Genomic DNA, 18,864 nt, shown 5'->3' on the forward strand with positions numbered 1-18,864 from the left:
GCGCCACCTTAAGCGGGCGCCGGCGGACGGGGCGCTCGGGGCCGGCGGTAGCTCCGGAGACCGCCGGGACCCCTCCGGCGCCGCCTGGTCCCGCCTCCTGCCCGGCCCCCATGGGGGGCGAGCGGAGACCCCGCGCCCAGCGGGCCGCCCCCCCCGACGGCCGCCGGCTTCGCCCCGCCTGAGCCGCTCCCGCCCCCGCCGCCGCGCGGCCCCGCCGCCCTCCCGCTGCCGGCGTCGAGGCGAGGGACCCCCGAGGACCCGCGGAGCGTGGTGGGGGGCGCGCCCCCGCCAGGGGCGGGGAGACGGGCGGGGAGCGGGGCCCGGGGAGCGGGGGGGGCGGGGCGGGGGCCCGAGCCCTCAGGATGTTCCCGCAGGGTCGGCACCCGGTAAGTACCGGGGCGGGCGGTGGCCGGGCCGGGCCAGCGCAGCGCGGCGGAGCCGCAGCCGCCAGCCGGGCCGTCTCTCCCCAGACCCCCCTCCAGCCAGCGCAGCCCTTCAAGTTCTCGGTCCTGGAAATCTGCGACCGCATCAAGGAGGAATTCCAGTTCTTGCAGGCTCAGTACCACAGGTGAGGGGCGGGAAAGGGGGCGCGGGACCCCTGTGCTCGGGCGGGAGGTGGTCGGGGGTCGGGCGGGGCTGCGGGAAGGGGCGAGCGACCAGAGAAGGGGCGTAACGGGGACTGAGGGCACGGGGAGAGGGGGTCCGGCATGGGGGGGGGGGGCGGGGTGCAGAACCAGTGGGAATCGGGGTAGGAGAAAATGGAGAAAGAGGTCCCGGTGAAAGGAGCGCTCAGGGACGAACGGGAGAGGGGTCTGGGCTGAGGGGTAGCATGAAGCCATGAATTGGGGCACCGGGTCTTGAATGGGGGTCCCAAGGGGGAGACCACCCACAGTTTGTTTCCCCTGGCTGAGCTGGGTGTAAGCGACACGGAGGGGATGGCAGTGGTGCTGCGGGAATGGAGCACCGGTGGGTGTGATAGACTGTTGGGGGCGAGCGGGGGCTGCATGGGCAGCACAGCCACAGGGGTTCAGGGCCTCCAGGGATGGTGACACCAGTTGAGGTTGGCCTGTGACACCGCCACAGCCCCACGAGTCTGCAGGGGGGAGGCAGGAGATGTGCCGAGATTGCTGAGTTCCTGGGGTGGAAAGTGGGAACTGGGGGGGACGGAGCAGAAGATGTGGGTCTGTGAATGAAAACTGTGGATCCTTTTTACAGCCTGAAGCTGGAATGTGAGAAGCTGGTGAGCGAGAAGACAGAGATGCAGAGACATTATGTCATGGTGAGCTACCCCTGCCCTGTCCCCTGCCTCACCCAGAGCATCACTGACTGCCACCCTCCTGCCTCTGGGGCTCCACTCAGCCACTCACCCCAATGGCCAGTGGCCTCCCCGGGGGAGGGATGCTGGCCGGGGTTGTAGGGTGGTGGGGCTGGGGGTGTGTGAGTTAGGAAGGAGTTAATCATTATTCCTAGCAACGGCTGCCTCTTCTGCTGATGTCTGCTGCCACTCGGTGCTGCTTGAGCCCAGGAATTGTGCCATAGGTTTTGTCTCTTTTCTTTTCTTTTTTTTTTCCTTTTTGTTTGGCCTTTTAAGAGATCTCCCCCCTCCTCCCTGTCTCTCTCCCATGGTGGGGGTGTCTTGGCACTGATACCCCAAGGCTGGTGTTTTGGGTGGAAGGGTAAGCTGCCTTTAGAAGTAGCAGGGCAGGGCCACTCCCCAGTTGCCAGTGGGGTGTTAATAGACACTGACCCACCCGGCAGCCCTGGGGGGGAGCGAGGGCAGCTGCTGGAAGGACTGGAAGAAGATGGGAACTGCAGAGCTGGAGCAGCATTCCCTCTCCTTCAGCACCTGACATTACCAGCCTCTCTAGGGAAAGGGGGAACCCAAACTATGCTATCCAAACGACAAACAGACCTAAACTTGGGCAACCCCTGTCCCCTGGGTGATGACAGCCCTGTCCGTGTGGCCAGTGGTGTACGAGGCTTTGATGGCATCGCAGGGCACGTTCCTGTCACCCACCAGCTGGGATCCCTTCCCACATCCCGGAGACTCAGGGGTTCCCAGAGCTGGGCTGCCACCTTTGAAATGGGCTTTGCTGGAGGAAGGCAGGTCCTCTGGTCCCCCCCTTCTCCCCGTCCTCAGGGGTGAGGGGACAGGGTCTGCTGCTGTCACCATTGCCAGAGTCACTAGTGACTAGTGAAAGCTGTAACTTGATGTCATCTTTGCTTTTGTGCAGGCATGGCCACCCATGTGACTAGATGGGCAACTGCCTCAGGGAGTGGGTCTGGGTTAGGAGCGGGAAGGGACGGGCCAGGACAGGAGGGGATGTGGTAGGCAAAGGGGCTGGCTTACGCTGGCTTAAACTGATGCAGAAACTGTGGTGTAATCATTACAGGTGTTAAACAGTCTATGCTGTAGCTGCTCACTCCCCTGTCCCAGCCTGGTGGCACATGTCTCATGCTGTGCTGGACCCATGTTTCTCATGGGCAGGAGGGAGCAGGGACCCTTGGCGGCAGCTGTGGGGTTCAGCTGGGGGGAGAGCAGGGCTGGGCTGGCTACCGAGCCCCTGGCTGGTAACAGGCTGGTTGCTCTGGGCAGCTCCTAACCAGGCCATGTTCTGATTTTGTTCTCAGTACTATGAGATGTCCTACGGGCTGAACATTGAAATGCACAAGCAGGTAAGTGAGGTGGGGTACGGGCCAGCGGCAGGGGATGGCGGGGACAGGCTGAGGATGGAGACTTTGTTGGAAGATGGTCTCCCTGGTCCCCGTGTAGCTGTAGTGGCACAGGAGACATAGCACAGCTCTGTGCGAGGGGCTGGCCAGCAAAGGGGCTCAGCAGTTGTCAGGACATGTTCTATTGAGTTCTGGTAGGTGCCTTGGGACAGGGCCTCCTCCTGGCCATCCCAAAGCACCTCTCAGAGCCTGGCTGTGAGCCCTGCATACATCTCTCCCCGTAGCGGTTCCCTGAGGCCCGAGACACAGAAGGGATCATGGAGGAAACAGCAGGAGCTGGAGCCCAGAGGCAAATGGATTGTCTTCTATTCTTTTCTCTTTTTTTAATCCCCTTTTCCTTTCCTGAAGCCAGAGGAGTGTTTTCACCCTTCCCTGGTTCCCCTTTTGTTCCAGTGTTAATTTGCTTTCCCTCTTCAGATTTATCAATCTAGTCATCACGGGCGCTCTGCCAGGGAAATTAGTTTGGACCAATGCCTGACAAAGTGGCAAGTCAACTGCCATATTCCTCCAGCTGGCTCAGCCCCTTTAAGTTTGCTCCTTTTGTTAGCAGGGAGAGCCGTAGAGCCTGCAAGCATGTTCCTGCCATTCCCGTGTGCTCTGAGCTCTGGTGGGACTGGGACCCAGGGGTGGCCCAAGCCACGCATGGTGTCAGAGGCCATGGCCAAGTGGCTGGGGAGAGGGACCCCTGGTCCACCTGGGTCTGGCTTCTGGCTCTGTGTGGGCAGGAGAGGTCTGGAGGAGGGGTGTCCTCTGGCTCCTGGGGTCCCACATGGGCGTTGGGGGGGTGGCTGATGCAGCAGCCAGGACCTGCAGGTGACCGGGGTGCTGGTGGGTGCGGGTGAGCTCCAGGGGCTCAGGCAGCTTTTGAGAGCAGCAGGTGAATGTTCCCTTTGTTCTGTGCCGGCTTTGTGCATGGTTTGACCTCTCTGCAATGCTGTCAGGGATTGTCGGAAACCTGAGATGAGAAAACACTTCAGAGCAGCCAATCCCTCCACCAGTGCCAGGGTGGATTTGCAGCAGGTGGGGGGGATCGAGTTTTCCCCCGGAGGTGTGGGTTTTCTTTCGGAGAGGCTGAGTGGGAAGCCACAGCCCCTTCCCTTGGGAAATGCTGCTTACCCCTCTGGGGATGCGGCCAGGCTGTGGGTCTGTCTGTAACCGCAGGCTGAGGAGAGGATACGCCAGGTCCTCTGCGTTTGCTCGCTGCCACTTGCTGGGCTGGGGAGGGGCACGGGGGCGCTCTGAGCCCCACACCCTGTCAGAAAGGAGCAGGAAGAACTGCTGGCTGGTGTGGGGCTTCGGCAGGGGTGGGCGTGGGGTCCCCGCTCTGGCTGGGATGGGGAGGGCAGAGCAGGTACCACTGTCGGGGCCTCAGGAGGGCTTTGCTGGCACGATGCGGAGAGGGCTGAGTTTGTTTGTGTGAATTTTGCATCCCCCTTGCTCTCCCCCGGCTTTGAGTCCAATGTTTGGGGAGAGAGCAAGCAGCACACCGATGGCCTCCTGCCAGCACTTGTGGCTCGGCTCTCCTCCTTCCCTGCCAGCCTGCCCGCTGGCTGCGAGAGCGGCAGCCCACAAAGCCAAGACGGGTTTGGGCTGAGCAAAGCCAGCTGGGCTGCGAAAGGACTGACAGCTCAGAGCATGGCTTGGCCTGGATCCACTGAAGGATTTAGGAGTCGGGTTCCCTCCTGTGTGCCTGGGGGGACCTGACAGCCCAGGAGGGTCCCACAGCAGAGTCCTCCCTTGGCAGCAGCTTGGGAAATCCCAGCAGGGACGCAGAGGCAGACGGGGATTTACGCTGAGCGGGTGTGGGGGTTTAACTGCTCAGCAGAGGCTGCGTGCGTCTGCGGGATGCTTGGCTGCCCTCCTCTCTGCTGGAGGGTCGGGACAGGGCTCAGAGCCCTCCCATCCATGGTGATACCTGCTTCCTCTTTCAGGCAGAGATTGTCAAGAGACTGAGTGCCATCTGTGCCCAGATTATACCCTTTCTGACACAGGAGGTAAGGGGGGAGGCGTGGGATGTGCGCCAGACTGCTCGGGCTTCTCTTGAGGCCCTCAGGAAGGGGTGAACCTGAGTCCAGCCTGAGCAACGGCAGGCTCACAGGGGAGGAAACCTCTGTACCTGGGCTGGGGGAATGGGAGAGGGGGTCCCTCTGGCCCAGAGCACGGTGCGACCTCCCAGTGCTCTTCCTTCCCAGCACCAGCAGCAGGTCCTGCAGGCTGTGGAGAGGGCCAAGCAGGTGACCATGGGGGAACTGAACAGCATCGTCGGGGTGAGTCGTGCTGTGAAGGCTCTTTCTGCTCGGGGGTTCAGACCGCGCGGTGCAGTGATGGGTGAAATCAGGGTCTTTACGGGTTCGATAAGCCCAGGACTGGTCCCCAGCGATGAGAGGGTTTGCCACTGTGTCCTGGGGGCAGTGGATGGCTTTTGGGATCCTCCCTGGCCCCCGCTGCTCTGAGCAGGGTAGAGCCACAGCTCGGGCTCCTCTGCCATGCATCAGGATCACATCCGTAGCAGGGAGGAGGTACCGGGGGTGGAAGGGGCAGGCGATGTGACCTGGACTGCGCAGGCACGACAGCTCTGTTCCCCTCCTTGTCCTCACTGTGCGTCTCATCCCATTTCGCTTTGCATCGCAGTTCACGCAGGAAGCTGAGGGGCGCTGGGCATGGCTGCGGCTGTCCCCTCCTGGATCCAGGACCATTTGCTCTTTCTCTTTCAGCAGCAGCAGCTTCAGCACCTCTCCCATCACACATCCCCCATCCCGCTGACACCCCACCCCTCCAGCATGCTGCCTTCTAGCCTGAGCGGGGCCAGCGGCACCTCGGGGCTCCTGGCCTTCTCGGGGTCATTGATGGCACAGTCCCAGCTGGCTGCCAAGGAGGACCGAGTGGCCCAGGATGAGGAGAACAGAGGTAAGGGGAAGAAGCACAGCTGGATTAACCCTTTGAAGGTTAGCCCAGCTGCCTCAGTGCTGGGCAGACGTCCCAGAGGTGCGGGGGCAGTGCTGGGAGGGATCCTGCTGCCTGTTCTGCCTGTTTCCCAGCGCTCTTCCATGCCTGGCAGCTGCTCCCTGGGGCCAGGGGGAGCAGCAAGCGCTGCAAGTGACAGACCCAGCTAATTAAATATCTGCAGCCCCGAGAGCTGGCTCTATTTCTGACCAGGGGAACAGCTGCTGTGCAGTGACAGTGTGCGGCGATGGGGGGCGGCTGCGTGTGCCCCCCAGATGCTGGGCAGCAGGGCTCTGGGCGCACATGGCTCTTCCTGCCCCACCCCCCCACCCAGGGTGTTTCCAGTGTCGGGGGTCCCCCTTCCGTGAGGCAGCTGTGAGATCCCCGCCACAGAGAAACCCTCTCTGTTTACACCAGGGTTTGCACTGGGTAAAGGTCTGATGCCCAAAGCTGAGACTTTAAGGGAAAATACTGTTGCAAGCTCCTGGTAGAAATTGTGGGAGCCATGGATGTGTGGCAGGGAATTGAGAAAGCAGAGCCTTATTGTGTGTGTGGTGCCTTGTAAATAGCAGTAATTCCTCATCCTTATGGGTACCTCCTCCTATCAGGATCACAAAGTGCTTTACAAACATCATCAATATTTAATCACTGTTAAATCAGTGCTCTGAATGCTACTGGCAGGCCTGGGCAAAATTAATAACACCGTCCAGCTTTGCTAGTGACTTGTTACTGTTGAAGTGCTGCACAAAGGAGAAGCCACTCTGAGCTTGTCACCTTCTGCAGAGCTCAGGCATCAGGGTTTGCTGACATGAAGACCGAGGCACAGGGAGAGGGCTCCGGGCAGCTCTGTGGGCTGGAAACAGGCAGTAGAATTCAGCAGCCATAGTGGTGCTCCTCTGCAGACTCCTCTGGGGAAGCTGCTGGCTGCTCCTGATGTCCCCAATTTGGGGCCTGGAAATGCTGCTGGGGCAGGACCCAAGGGTAACAGCAAAACTGGGCAGCGGAGGGGTTTGTTGTGTTTTCCTAATGATCTGGTTTTGCTTGTGAGATTTCAAGGTGGTGAAAACAGCAGCAGGAAACTGTCAGTGTCTGCCCTGTGCCTCGGTATGCAGGTGTCTGCGGTTTTTATTCTGTCAGTGTTTCTTTAAGCATGGCCTTCCCCTGAAGGAGAAAAACAAACTCCAGAAAGAGGATAAAAGCAGTGTGTGCTGTGCTGCTTTAACCCTTAGGGACCAGGGCAGCCTGCGCTTCCGCGGCACCTCCTGCCCTGCACAGGCCTGAGCTGCTCCTGGGCAGGGGCATCTGCCCTGGCGGAGAGTGAAAAGACACCCAGAATAATTCCCTTTTTTTTTTTTTTTTTTTTTTTTTCTCTCTCCAAAAAAAGTGAAATGCTACATATGGCTTGGGTTAACCTCCAGTGCTCTGCTATAGTTAGCCAGAGCTAGTGTGGATGAAGCTGAGCCAGGGCTGAAGTGCTGATGGCTTCTTCGTGCTGACCATAGTCTTGGAGCAGCCGCCCACATGGAGAGTCCCTCGTGTCCTGGTACCTGTCTGCATCCTCTTGCCAGCAGAGACTGGGACGAGTTTGTTCTCTCCAAAGGCTGATGCGATCGTTAGGAGTGAAAATCAAACGAGGAGGGTTGCTACACCCTGGCCGCTAACCCCATGCTTAGGTTTGCAGCAAATGCCTGAAACGTCTTCCCTAAGCTTAGGGAGGTGGCCTTGTTTTGTTGTGCATGTAAAAAAGCCTTGGAGGGTTTCCAAGCAGGGCTTTTTAGCATGGTTTCCTAAGGAAATAGGATGGGTGTGATTCAGGAGCTCTCAGCTGCCTCCTCCCGTGTTGCTCTGCAGTGTCCCCCCCTCCCCCTGCCTGGGTACTTGAGGCACAGCCTCTGCATTAACAGCCTCTGTCCTCTCCTTCCCTCTGCCTTGCCGACATGGACCTGCCTGGACACTCTCCCCGCTGCCGCCTGGGCTCCAGAGCACACACCAAGCCGGGTAAGTCGCACCAGCATGCCTGGCTGTGGCCAGGCTAGTGGCCTCAGCTGGCTGCAATGTGCGGGCAACTGAACAGGCTTTCCCTCTGCAGGGCTCTGCCCGGCAGCCCACCAGCCTCGAGTCGCTCTGAGCATCCCCAGGATGGGAGGCAGAGGTGGCTGCTGGCCCCTGGGAAGGGCTGCGGGTGCTGGGGGAGCCCGGCTGCGGGGAGGGCACCCGGGGGCAGTGGCAGGCTCGGCGCTGGGGCAGCGCGGTGAGTGGGGCTGGTGCTGGCAGCACGGGCAGGTGCAGGGGCCGCGTCTTCTGCAGGTGCTGCAGCCGGCTCCCTTGGCAAGCACTGGCAGCAGGATTTCCAGGAATGTTTTGTTTTCCGACCTTTTCAAAGCAAACAGCCCAGAGGTGGTGAGCTGTGTCCTCTGGTGGCAGCGGCAGGGACCAGGGCCTCCTTCACACGTGTGGCCAGGTTGGGGTTGCAGGGCTCCCTGGGGCTGGAGGCAGCTCTGCGGGCAGAGCAGGGCCACACTGTTCCCTTGTACGCCCCAGCCCGGGCGCCCCGCTCCCCTTCTGCTGTGGGCTCCTGGTCTCCTACCAGTTTCTCCTGATGTGTGGGCTCCTTTCCAGCATCTCCCACCCCAGCTTGGTGGATAAGGGCAGGGGACGTCTCCCCATGCCACCGTGAGTCACCTTTCAAGTCTGTCTGTGTGTGTACACAAGGTGACTAGGGTGACTGCTCCCAGGACTGACCTTCCCCCAGGTACTGAGTTTGCAAGGGCTCAGCATGGCAGGAAGGTAAGGCCAAGCCACGAAGCTGGGGGTAGGTGGGGAGAGGGCGCTGCCTGTGGGAGCCCAGGTCTCTGGATTTGAGGAATTCTGGGGTCATTCCTATTTCTCAGTGGAGCTGTTTTCCCTGGGAGCTAGAAGCAGCCTCTTCCAGACTAGCCCAACAAAGGGGGCCCTGACCCGCATCCAGCTCTGCATTTTCCCCCTTCTTTATCTGGGGCAAAGTGTCCAGCCCTTCTGCTGTCACCCCTGAGCAGGGCCAGCTCTTCTGCCCCGGCTCTGGCAGCAGCCCAGCGCCTCTGGTGAACAGCACTGCACATGCGAGCCCAGCCTTAGCCCCATGGTGAGGACGCACAGGCTCCAGACCCGCTCCTGCACCTGTGCTGGCATCCGCTCCACTGGCATGTGCATGGTGGAGGCAGCGCTGAAATACAGCCGTGTCCAGGGAGGAAGAGAGCTGTGCTTGAACTGCAGGGTGTTGCGAGCTGGAGAGTGAATCCAGCTGCAGTGGGAGAGGGGGGGCAGCCAAGCAGCAAATATGTTTGTGTAGGGGGGTCCAGGAGAACATCTGAGGGGAGAATATAAGGCAGAGGGGCTCTGCTTATTTTAACCCCTGTTCACTTTGTTTTGCTGGCCTGGATGGGCTGTGTTTGTGTTGGGGTTTTGTAGCTGGAGGTTCTGGGCCACCTCAATTCATAGTCTTTGCTGCTGTGGGGATCTAAAGGTGGAGGGCTGCTCCCAAAATAACCAACACCATCCTTTTCAAGGAGTTTCCAGTTTAGGAAAGAGGCTGAACAGGTCTCCTTACCTCAGCCCAGTGCTGCCAGCCCCTCTGCAACCCTCTGCTGCACCCTCTCTTTGAAGATACCTCCCAGCCTGTCATGACTCCCAGGTCTGTGACGCCCTTCCAGGCTCCGTGGCAGCAGTGAGTCAGAGCTCCAGCTCCTGGCACAGGCAGGGGAAGGAAGGGTTAATGAGCCCCTCTGTTTGGGAGCAATTGGGATTGATCTTCATAGGTGGGAGAGGAAGAGAGAGCCTTGGTTGATGGTCACTGTGTTGTGCGGGATGGATCACCCCTGTAATCCCACAGTACGTGTGTACCTCCTCCGGAGATCACCCAGAGCGCAGGGAGCATCCTTTCTGCTCTGGGGTTGTGTGTGGCAAGGCTCTTAATCCTACTGTGCTGAAAACAACTGACCCTGTGGGAGCCTTAGAGTGGGGCATTTTCTTCCTGACCCCCAGCACGAGTGGCTCTGTGGGGCGGTCGGGGATCTGTGCCCCACACACTGCCCTGGCCCAAGCACCCTGGCTGCTCTGGGAGGAGAGGCAGCCGCTGCAGTAATGGGTGTCAGCCTGGTGTTCCTCTGGTTTGCAGGGGCTGCGGGTGGGCAGGCACCACTTGATTGCATTATCATCCTCCGAGCAGCGAGTGTGGGGGGACGGGAGGGGATTTGAGACACCCCTGTGGCTGCTGGCAGCATCTCAGGAAAGGGGCGTTCATCCTGCTCAGCCCCATCCTGCCTCACAGCCTGCCAGCTTCTGCAGCGGCAGGGTTAAGGCGAAGTAAACATGTCTCCGATGGGGATTTTCCACTCCGCCATGCCGTGTTATCTCCCGAAGGGGCGGATCTGCTCTCCAGCCACGCCGGGGATGCTGCCTCACTCAACTCCTGCCTCTGCGCAGCCCCATGTGCCAGTGGCCAGGCCAGGGCACGGCTGGCACTCCTTGTCCTCTCCGGTCCCTGTCACTCATCCGCTGGCTGGGGCTGTGTCCCCCTGTCCTGTTGCCCACCCCTCTGCTCTGGCGGGGAAGGGGAACCTGTGGCCTTGGGATTTTGTGCAGGGTTTTGTTCTCTCCCTTGTCCTGCTGCCAGCCAGGGAGAGGCTTTGCCAGGGTGGAGGCTGCGATGGGCTGATGGAGCGGCCGTGCTGTCCTGGGGTGCTGGGCCTGGCTGGGTTTGAGAGGTGAGGGGTGGGCAGGAGGGGAAGGGGTGAGGGCAGCCGGGAAAGGGAGGTGGTGGCGTGTTGAGGCTGCATGTGGATGAGTCTCTGAGCACCCTCTGAACACAGCTGCCTTCCGTCCACGCTAGGAGACTGCGGGCAGCCAACCCCCAGGGACAGTCCCTTGTCTCTGCCCCGTCAGAGCTGAATGGATGAATTTGGGCTAGAACTCAGGGGACTGGAAATGTCTTCCCCAGCCTTGCTTAAAGCGCCTTGCTTAAACCCCATCTCTGCTGCCAGGTGAATTTTCATCTTAGAGGACTCTAAGGCTGGGTGTGCAGGATGCCAGTAAGGGGATGCCACAGGTCTCTGCGCAGAGGGGGAGACTAGTGCCTCCTCTTTTAGCCCTGATGGCTGCTTAGTGGGGGAAGGGACCCCTGCCCCCCAAAACCGGCTGTGGCACAGCTTGCATGGATGGCTGGATGCTGGACACTGGCTGGGGGCAGCAAGCAGAACTGGGAGGTCTCTCCCAGAAAGCAAAGGCAGCTGGCAGGGCTTTGCAGGCTGTCTGCTCCACCAAGCTCACATGCCTTCCTCCCCCCTTTCTGGCTCAGAGCGTCTCTGCTTCCCCTCCCGAGAGCCCGCAGGATGAGGAGCAGACAGGAGGCACAGACCTGAAGCGGAAGCGGGAGGAGAAGGACCTTCCTGGGCATTATGTGAGTGCACCACAGAGGGTGACCGCCGGAGATGGGACGGGGCCCTGGGGGTGGCCAGGGGGCTCCACGCCTGCCCTGGGTGCAGAGAGGGTGTGATCCTGCTAAAAGAAGTGAAGATAATGAAGAGCCCTGGGGGAGGGCCCTCAGCCAGAGGGTTGAGTCACTGCCTGCAGGGCATGGTGTTGGTCCACGAGCAGTGATATGCAGGGGAAAATGGGATCTTTGTGCTGGCCAGGGTCCTGTGGGGCAGAGCCCAGAGCTTGGTCCAGCCTCTCCCACTCCTGACTGAGCCTTTCTGGGTTTCTCCCCCCTTTGCAGGATAGCGATGGGGACAAGAGCGACTACAACCTGGTGGTGGATGAGGTAAGCCCATACTTGTAAGGGCATGCTGAAGCCTTGCAGGGTATCCAGCTCGAGCTGTAGTCATCAGGTTTAGGACTCTGGTTCCTGAAGCTCATTAGGCTCCAGGTCATTGCTGCTGGGCACCTGCCAGCCCTGCTCTGATGTACTCGTGCCAGCCAAGGCTGATTCTGATTTGCGGTGCTCTGGGTTGAAGGTTGTGCCAGGCAGAGCTCCACTTTGCCAGCTATAGACTTGGCTCCAGTTCACAATCCCGTTTCAGCCCCTCTCCCTGTCCGGGCAGCCACATACAGTGCCTGTTCTTTGAGCAGCCTTGACTTTAACATGCTGAACCCATGTCCGTGTCTCAGTGCAGGGGGTACGCTGCATTTCAGTCTCTTGCAGCTAAACTGCCAGGTGCTGCTGGTACAACCTTCCCCAACCACCAAGGCAGACACTGTGCCCCAGCCCCAGCTATTCTTGGCAGAGATGATGTTTTTGGGGACATCCCTTTTCTTCCCTGCAAGACTGGGGGGAGGAACAACGTGTGATTTTTTATTATTATTTATTTATTTTTCCTCCTGACAATTCCAAAGAAAATACAATCCATGAAAGGAATTTCAGCAGGGTTTTCTGCAGAAAATGACTCTCATAAAAACTACTCATTGGTGTAATTACAGTGATAAAAATCACAGCCCTAATTGAATGGTTATAGGAGTCCGAGAGCTGAAGGGTGGCCTTGCCTCTGAAATGCTGCTGAGAGGCCACCAAGAGGCCCTTTCTCAGTTCCGTGGGTGTGCTGGTTGCCATCCCTCCTTGTGAAGGCATCTGCAGTCACCAGCATCCTCTGAATCGTCCGTCACCTCTAATTTTGTTCAAAGAGAAAAATCAAGCAGGTTTCCCATCCAGGGAACTGCAGAGCAGAGCTGAGGCTTCTAAGCGGATGCTCCTCATTAATGCTGCTCGGGCAGACATGGGATGGTGAGCGGCTGGACGAGCAGCTTGCCCAGCAGGCAGTGGGGAGCAGTTGGGAGCTTGACAGTCCCTGCTGCGCTCTGGTCCAGGGGTGGCTCTCCGGGGCCCCTGTTGTCCCTGCCCTCCTGTGCAGAGGGACTGGGGTTCCCGCTCCCCAGGGACCTCTTCTTTCCCCAGGACCCCCCCTCAGAGCCCGGCAGCCCCAGCCGCACACCCGGCAGCCGGCTCCCACCAGCCTGCCGGGAGATGCCCGAGAGCCCTGCCTCCATTGCCTCCAGCCGGAGCACGACACCCCTCAAGCCAAAGGACCAGAGTCTGGTAGGGAGCAGCGTGGGCAGCCTGGGCCGTGGATGGGCAGTGGAGCTAGGGATGTGGCCCTGAATTTCTCTGTGGCCCATCTGCCACAGCCCAAAGGTGGGCAAAAAGACACTGGTGCTGAGTGCATGGTATCCACTGCTGGACTCCCTGGCACTGGGAGCAGAGGTCTATGCCTGCAGCAGGAGGCTAATCATCAGCTCGGCAGAGGCCTGGCCCTGCAGGTATTTCCCATCCAGCTGCCTGCAGGATTCCCCAGGGCTGCTCTCAGCAATCGATTCTTTTTTTTTTTTTACTCCCTCCTTGCCAAGCACCAGCCCAATGCTCAGATTGAAACATCATTGTGCGGGAAGGGGGAGGGATGTTTCTGCCAATCCTTGGCCCTCCTGGCACCGCAGGGACTGAAGAGATGCATCCCCACCATGGTGGGGTCAGGAGCTGGCTGGGGCCGCGGGGAGCGGCGCGGCGGCTCCCCGGCACAATCGGATTAGAGCAGACAAAGCGCCCTGAGCAATCTGCCAGCGCAGCACGCAGCTTTTCTCCGTTATTAATTTTTTTTCCTTTGCTGGTGTCGACAAAATCCCCAGGCAGAAAAAGAGGAAGAAATAGGAGAGGCAAGAAAAAAGAAAGGAATGAGATGGCTGTGGGGATCGGAGAGGCTGGTTTGTCCCAGGTGTCCCGGTCCTGCTCTGCACAGGCTGGGGATGGGGGTGTCCCCTGCACAAGAGGGATTTCGCATGAGGGAGCTGTTGCTGTTGTTAATCTCTGTGTAATGGCCCTGCTGGGCCTCATGCCAACGGCGGGGTGCTGTAGGGGTGCAGGACTGTGGCAGTTTGGGGTGAGCCAGGGCTGGCATTGAGCGTTTGCACCCGGGGGGAGTGGAGACATGGGGCTCCTTCTATGCTATGGGGAGGGCACAACAGGCAAAGGAGGAAAGGAGTGGGGTTCGGGCTGAGGATGGCCGTGTCCCCATCCAGCTCCAGGAGCAGTGCCGCCTGGTGCCCCCTCCTCTCCTGGGTGGCTTGAGGCTGCCAGCAGGCATACGGTGCTGGGGATCGCTCTCCTGGGCAGCGGTCCTGCCACTGAGGCTGCTCTTCCCTCTGCCGTGCAGACTGACCCTCCAGCCAGCGCTCCCACCCCCAAGCCCTCTGCTTCCTCGCCGCCCCGCGATGCCCTCACGCCCGGCCCTGGGCCCAGCTCGGCCGCCCTGCCCCGGCAGCCCCCTGCCAAGGCGCCTGCCACTGACAGCATCAGTGAGTGTGTGGGGATGTAGGGGTGTTGTGCTGTGCTGCGGGTGGTGGTGTGGGGCTGGGGCGAGGGGTCGGGGGGCAGGATACTTTCTCCCACCAGCAGAGGTGGGGGACTGTTTTGCGCCACGTAATCAAACGTATCGACTACAGCTAACACATGCACCTATGTGCAATTACCACGTAGCCAACTGCTGACACTTTCCTGGTGGGCTCAGACCGGCTGGAGGTGGTGTGTTGATGTGCGGAGCTCTTCACTATGGGTAGTTGTGAGGGTGCAGGTGTTTTGTCTGGAGATCATAGTTTTCCTCTGACAAATTGTCATTTTGCTATTGCTACATGCAGCTATGTGTGTCAGGGCTTGGCTGCAGGGGTAGGAGGGTGACAGTGCCACCACCGGCACACGGGGTTGCAGGAGGCCAGGACACAGCAGGTCTCCCTGTGCAGCTGAGGACCTCCATAGGGGTGAGGGTCTGCGTGCGCTGGGTGCTGCAGGGACCCTGGGCAGGATCCGGCTGACTCAGGAGCCCCTGTCAATGGCTGCCACCTTCTTCTGAAAGCACAGGGGAGGGAGGGTGAGCGCTCAGTAGTGGCCTCTGTGGTGGCTGATGGTGAACTAGTCATGCCCCCTTTTCCTGCCTCAGTTTCCTTGAAGACGTTTTGGAAAGCCTTGAGACGAGGTCTCTGGAACAGCTTGGCCACTGTGTAGCCAAAGGGACCAAAAGGTGATGGGAGGAAGACAGCTAGCCCAAGGGAGAAATAGAGCTAAGACTGGAGATGTTAAACCCTTGTCTGGCTCAAAAATTACAGCCGTTTAGCAAAAAATTGAATTGGAATCGACTTCAATAAACCAGTGAAACCCTGGAGGTAGAGCCACTTAGCCATCAACTGCAGGTAATTTGGCCTGGCCACATCTGAAAAGGCATTGGCAGCAGAGATGAGGGTTGCTGTGGGTTAGCGGCTGCTCTGTGGTGTGTCCTTTGGAGGGATGGAGCCGTTTGATCTCCTGTGCTGGATCTGCATCCTGCGTCCATGACTGATGGGACTTGGGGGCTGCCCCTTTCTTTTGGTCTTTGGCTTCCAGTCCATAACCTGACTACCCTCCTCCTCATCCGTTGGTTTGTGCCAGGCTTGGCTGGGTGCTGTGCAGAGGTGATGCTGCCTCTTGCTGCCTGGCTTCAGTGCCAGATGCCCTTTTCCCTCGGGTGATGCTCGCTCACACCCGTTGGCCAGGGCCAATGAGCAGGTCTCTCCTCGTGCAGCTCTCCGCAGCCCGCTGAGCATGTCCAGCCCCTACACGTCCTCCTTCGGGATGGTGCCTCATGCAACCCTCAACGGGGAGCTCCCAGCCCCCAGCATGTACATGGGCATCCACCTCTCACCGCAGGTCAGCAGTGCTGTGATGTACAGCCGATCCCCGATGGTAAGTCGCTGAGGGACAGGCCCAATCTGCCAGTGCGTGTTGGCTCTGCCGCCTGTCCCGCTGCTGTCCCAGGCATGCATTGTCCTTGATGTGAATCTGTAGTGTGCAATAAGCTCAAGCTGGGGGGGTGCAGCCATAGAAAGGGCTCCCTTCTGGAGGTGCGTGGGTTGTGGGGCCAGTGGAGGCTGCAGAGCTCTCGGAGGAGTCCCCTCTGGTGTGTAGCTGTGTCTTTGGGAGCCCATTTTGGCCTTTGTCACTTGCATGAGGAGGAAGCAGAAGCAGGGACCTTGCGCAGAGCTGGGCTGGCGCTGTCCCTGGGCATGCAGGGAAAGGCATGAACCCAGCCTTCGTGTCCCCTCCTGGGGCTTTGGCACTTTGGTCATCGTGTGCCCTTTGCTTTGTGCAGGTGGCTTTTGAGTCGCACCCTCACCTGAGGGCTTCCACCATCTCATCTTCACTCTCCACCATCCCTGGAGGGAAACCGTAAGTGTGGCCGCGTATGGGGGCTGCAGGGAGGGTGGGCAGGAGGGGTTGAGCTGGGCAGCACAGGGTGGGTGCGGGGGGCGTCTCTCCCCACGGCTCATTTCTGCACCCAGCAGGTGTCGGGCAAGGCAGGGCCTGGCTGGAGTTTCTCCCTACTTCTGAGTCCAAAGCAGTCATTTTGTTCTGGGCAGCTGGTGGTAATAAGGAGCTCGTTAATTATATCCCTCATTAGTCAGAGTGCACTGGGCACTTTCCACCTGGCTCGAGCATGGCTGATGGGAGAGGTCGGCTCCCACACTCAGGCTTCGCACAGGGATTGTTTGCTCTTGTCTTCTGCTCCCTTCCAGTGCCTACTCCTTCCATGTCAGTGCCGATGGGCAGATGCAGCCGGTGCCTTTCCCACCCGATGCCCTCATTGGCTCCGGCATCCCCCGCCACGTGCGGCAGCTCCACACACTGACCCATGGTGAAGTGGTCTGCGCTGTCACCATCAGCAACTCCACGCAGCATGTCTACACCGGGGGCAAGGGCTGTGTGAAGGTGTGGGATGTGGGGCAGCCAGGCACCAAGACAGCGGTGGCTCAGCTGGACTGTTTGGTAAGAAGGAGGAACAGAAAGGGATTGTGTGGGGGCTGGGAAGGGGAATGTGCCCCTGTTACAGTGAGGGGGACAGAGGGTCGTTTTCTGTCTATGATGAAGAAAGGAGATCTGTGTCCCACATCCCCTGTGCACTGGTCAGCTCCTTCTTCATTTGCCCCATTCCCTGTAATCCCATTTCAGAACCGTGACAACTACATCCGCTCCTGCAAGCTGCTCCCCGATGGCCGGAGCCTGATTGTGGGGGGGGAGGCCAGCACCCTCTCCATTTGGGACCTGGCGGCGCCCACACCCCGCATCAAGGCTGAGCTCACCTCCTCTGCCCCCGCCTGCTATGCCCTGGCCATCAGCCCCGATGCCAAAGTCTGCTTCTCCTGCTGCAGCGATGGCAACATCGTGGTGTGGGACCTGCAGAACCAGACCATGGTGAGGTGAGCCCGGGGCACAGGGATGGTGGCACAGGGCAGGAACGTCAGGGGGAATGCTGGCTCTTAGGTAGCTGGCAGCCCTGATGGCCATGTGCTTGCCCTCTCCGTCCCCCTCTTTCCCAGGCAGTTTCAAGGTCACACAGATGGTGCCAGCTGCATCGACATCTCTAACTATGGTACCAAGCTGTGGACAGGGGGTCTGGACAACACAGTGCGGTGCTGGGACCTGCGGGAAGGGCGGCAGCTGCAGCAGCATGACTTCAGCTCCCAGGTAGGGGCAGGGGCTGGCTGGGCGCACCATGGGGCCAGCTGGGACCTGCCGTGTCGGCGCCTGACCTTGTCTCTCCCCCAGATCTTCTCCCTGGGGTACTGCCCGACGGGAGAGTGGCTGGCGGTGGGCATGGAGAGCAGCAACGTGGAGATTCTGCACGTCACCAAACCAGACAAGTACCAGCTGCACCTCCACGAGAGCTGTGTCCTCTCCCTCAAATTCGCCTCCTGCGGTAGGCAAGAGCTGTGTTTTCTGCTTGGGCTGTGTCAACTTCGGAGCTGAGGCTTGCTCCGTTCAGCCCCAGATGGGCCTTTTTGGCTCCCCCCCATGCTCAGCCCCCCTGAACAGAGTCCCAAATGCTGACCCACTTTGTCTCCTGCCCCAGGGAAGTGGTTTGTGAGCACAGGGAAGGACAACCTGCTGAATGCCTGGCGGACGCCCTACGGAGCCAGCATCTTCCAGGTATTTGGACGGAGGGGATGAGGGTGGCTTCAGCCACCAGCACTGCCCTCACCATCTGCCTCTCTCATGTTCAGTCTAAAGAGTCCTCATCGGTGCTGAGCTGTGACATCTCCGTCAACGACAAATTCATCGTTACAGGCTCTGGCGACAAGAAGGCCACAGTGTATGAGGTGGTGTACTGAGGCTGTGTCCATCACCATTCCTTGTCCATCACAGACAGGGCCAGGCCTTGCCCAAAGCCGCTGGGGCTGACGGAAGCCTCCCATGCTGGGCCAGCCCTACTCTCTGTCCTCCTCCTTCTTCCAGCTGCCAAGCCAAGGCTCGGGCCGTGGTCCCGCTCCCTCCTGCTCCCATCCCTGCCAGGGCCTTGCAGCAGTGATGGGCAGAGCTGGAGGTGAGCCCTAGGTGGGGCAGGGCATCCCCCAAGCCGGGCAGCGGGCAAGTGCTGGTCCGGGCGTCCTATGGCCGCTCTGTCCCTCGGGGCTAGAGGCACGAGGAGCTGCAGCGCTGGTGGAGCGGCAAAACGGGGCCAGGAGTGACTGAGATAGTGTTGTTCCTGAAATACAGCTACTGACTTAATGGCACTTATTTTCAGCTGCAGAAACAGCTGTAAATTATCAGTAAAGAAATGTATTTAATTGTGTTTTCACTCCCTTACTAATAAAAAAGAACAAAAGAGTGGCTGGTCTGGTGGCGGGCTGGCAGCTGATCTCACTGCAGGAGGGATGGAAACCAGTCCCTGGGCAGCAGACCCCCATGCCCTGAAGTGGCACCTGTAACCATGCCCCCACAGCTGGGGGGGCTCAGCCCCCTTCCACGGCTGCAGGTGGCACCTGCTTCCATCCCGCACCCCCTCATGCATATGAAGTGAGGGTCCCCTCGGCTACAGCTTCCCCCAGCAGTGCTGCACTGCTCCTGGGCAAGGGCAATGGGCAAGGGCTGGGTGAAGTGCAGCTGGGGGTGCAGGAGGGCCCACACCCCCTCGGCTGCTGGTGCTGGAGAGGCCTTCCCCTGGGAACAGTGCTGCTCCTGTCCCCCTGCCACAGCCTTGGCCCTGGGCAGCATGGGGCGAGCTGGGCTGCAGGGCAGAAGCACAGCATGGCCACAGCACCCTGCGTCCCCCCAGCCCTCGCTGTGGCTGCTGCCGGCAGGCCCCACTCCAAGGCTCTTGGCCACAGCCCTGCTCCCCCTATGGCAGCGCTGGTGGGGGCCCA

The 18,864-nt window shown here is 59.9% G+C and overlaps 1 protein-coding gene across 3 annotated transcripts; it reads left to right on the forward strand.

Annotated features, from left to right (window-relative positions):
* Window positions 1-489: 489 nt before the first annotated feature.
* TLE2 (TLE family member 2, transcriptional corepressor) lies at window positions 490-18,322 on the forward strand. 3 transcript variants are annotated; one of them, XM_082495496.1, is made up of 20 exons: window positions 490-568; window positions 1,216-1,279; window positions 2,632-2,676; window positions 4,665-4,727; window positions 4,926-5,000; window positions 5,448-5,640; window positions 6,733-6,780; window positions 7,658-7,674; window positions 11,009-11,110; window positions 11,429-11,473; window positions 12,602-12,742; window positions 13,851-13,992; window positions 15,249-15,409; window positions 15,816-15,892; window positions 16,240-16,489; window positions 16,673-16,920; window positions 17,041-17,188; window positions 17,270-17,420; window positions 17,574-17,650; window positions 17,725-18,322. In XM_082495496.1, the coding sequence occupies exons 2-20, from the start codon at window positions 1,259-1,261 to the stop codon at window positions 17,830-17,832; spliced, it is 2,112 nt and encodes a 703-aa protein (XP_082351622.1). In that variant the 5' UTR covers window positions 490-568; window positions 1,216-1,258; the 3' UTR covers window positions 17,833-18,322. The 3 variants fall into 3 exon arrangements, with proteins under 3 accessions (XP_082351622.1, XP_082351623.1, XP_082351624.1); XM_082495497.1 differs by having other exon boundaries at window positions 5,451-5,640; XM_082495498.1 differs by lacking the exon at window positions 6,733-6,780.
* The last annotated feature ends 542 nt before the right edge of the window (window positions 18,323-18,864 follow it).

Source organism: Vanellus vanellus (assembly GCF_965231255.1).
Source record: "Vanellus vanellus genome assembly, chromosome: 25".
NCBI classification, from domain to species: Eukaryota; Metazoa; Chordata; class Aves; order Charadriiformes; family Charadriidae; genus Vanellus; species Vanellus vanellus.

Coding starts and splice junctions, on each gene's coding strand:
- TLE2 (XM_082495496.1), top strand. CDS start 1,259: ATGCAGAGACATTATGTCATG. Junction 12,743..13,850: donor AGCCAAAGGACCAGAGTCTG/GTAGGGAGCAGC, acceptor TCTGCCGTGCAG/ACTGACCCTCCAGCCAGCGC. Junction 17,651..17,724: donor ACGGAGCCAGCATCTTCCAG/GTATTTGGACGG, acceptor TCTCATGTTCAG/TCTAAAGAGTCCTCATCGGT.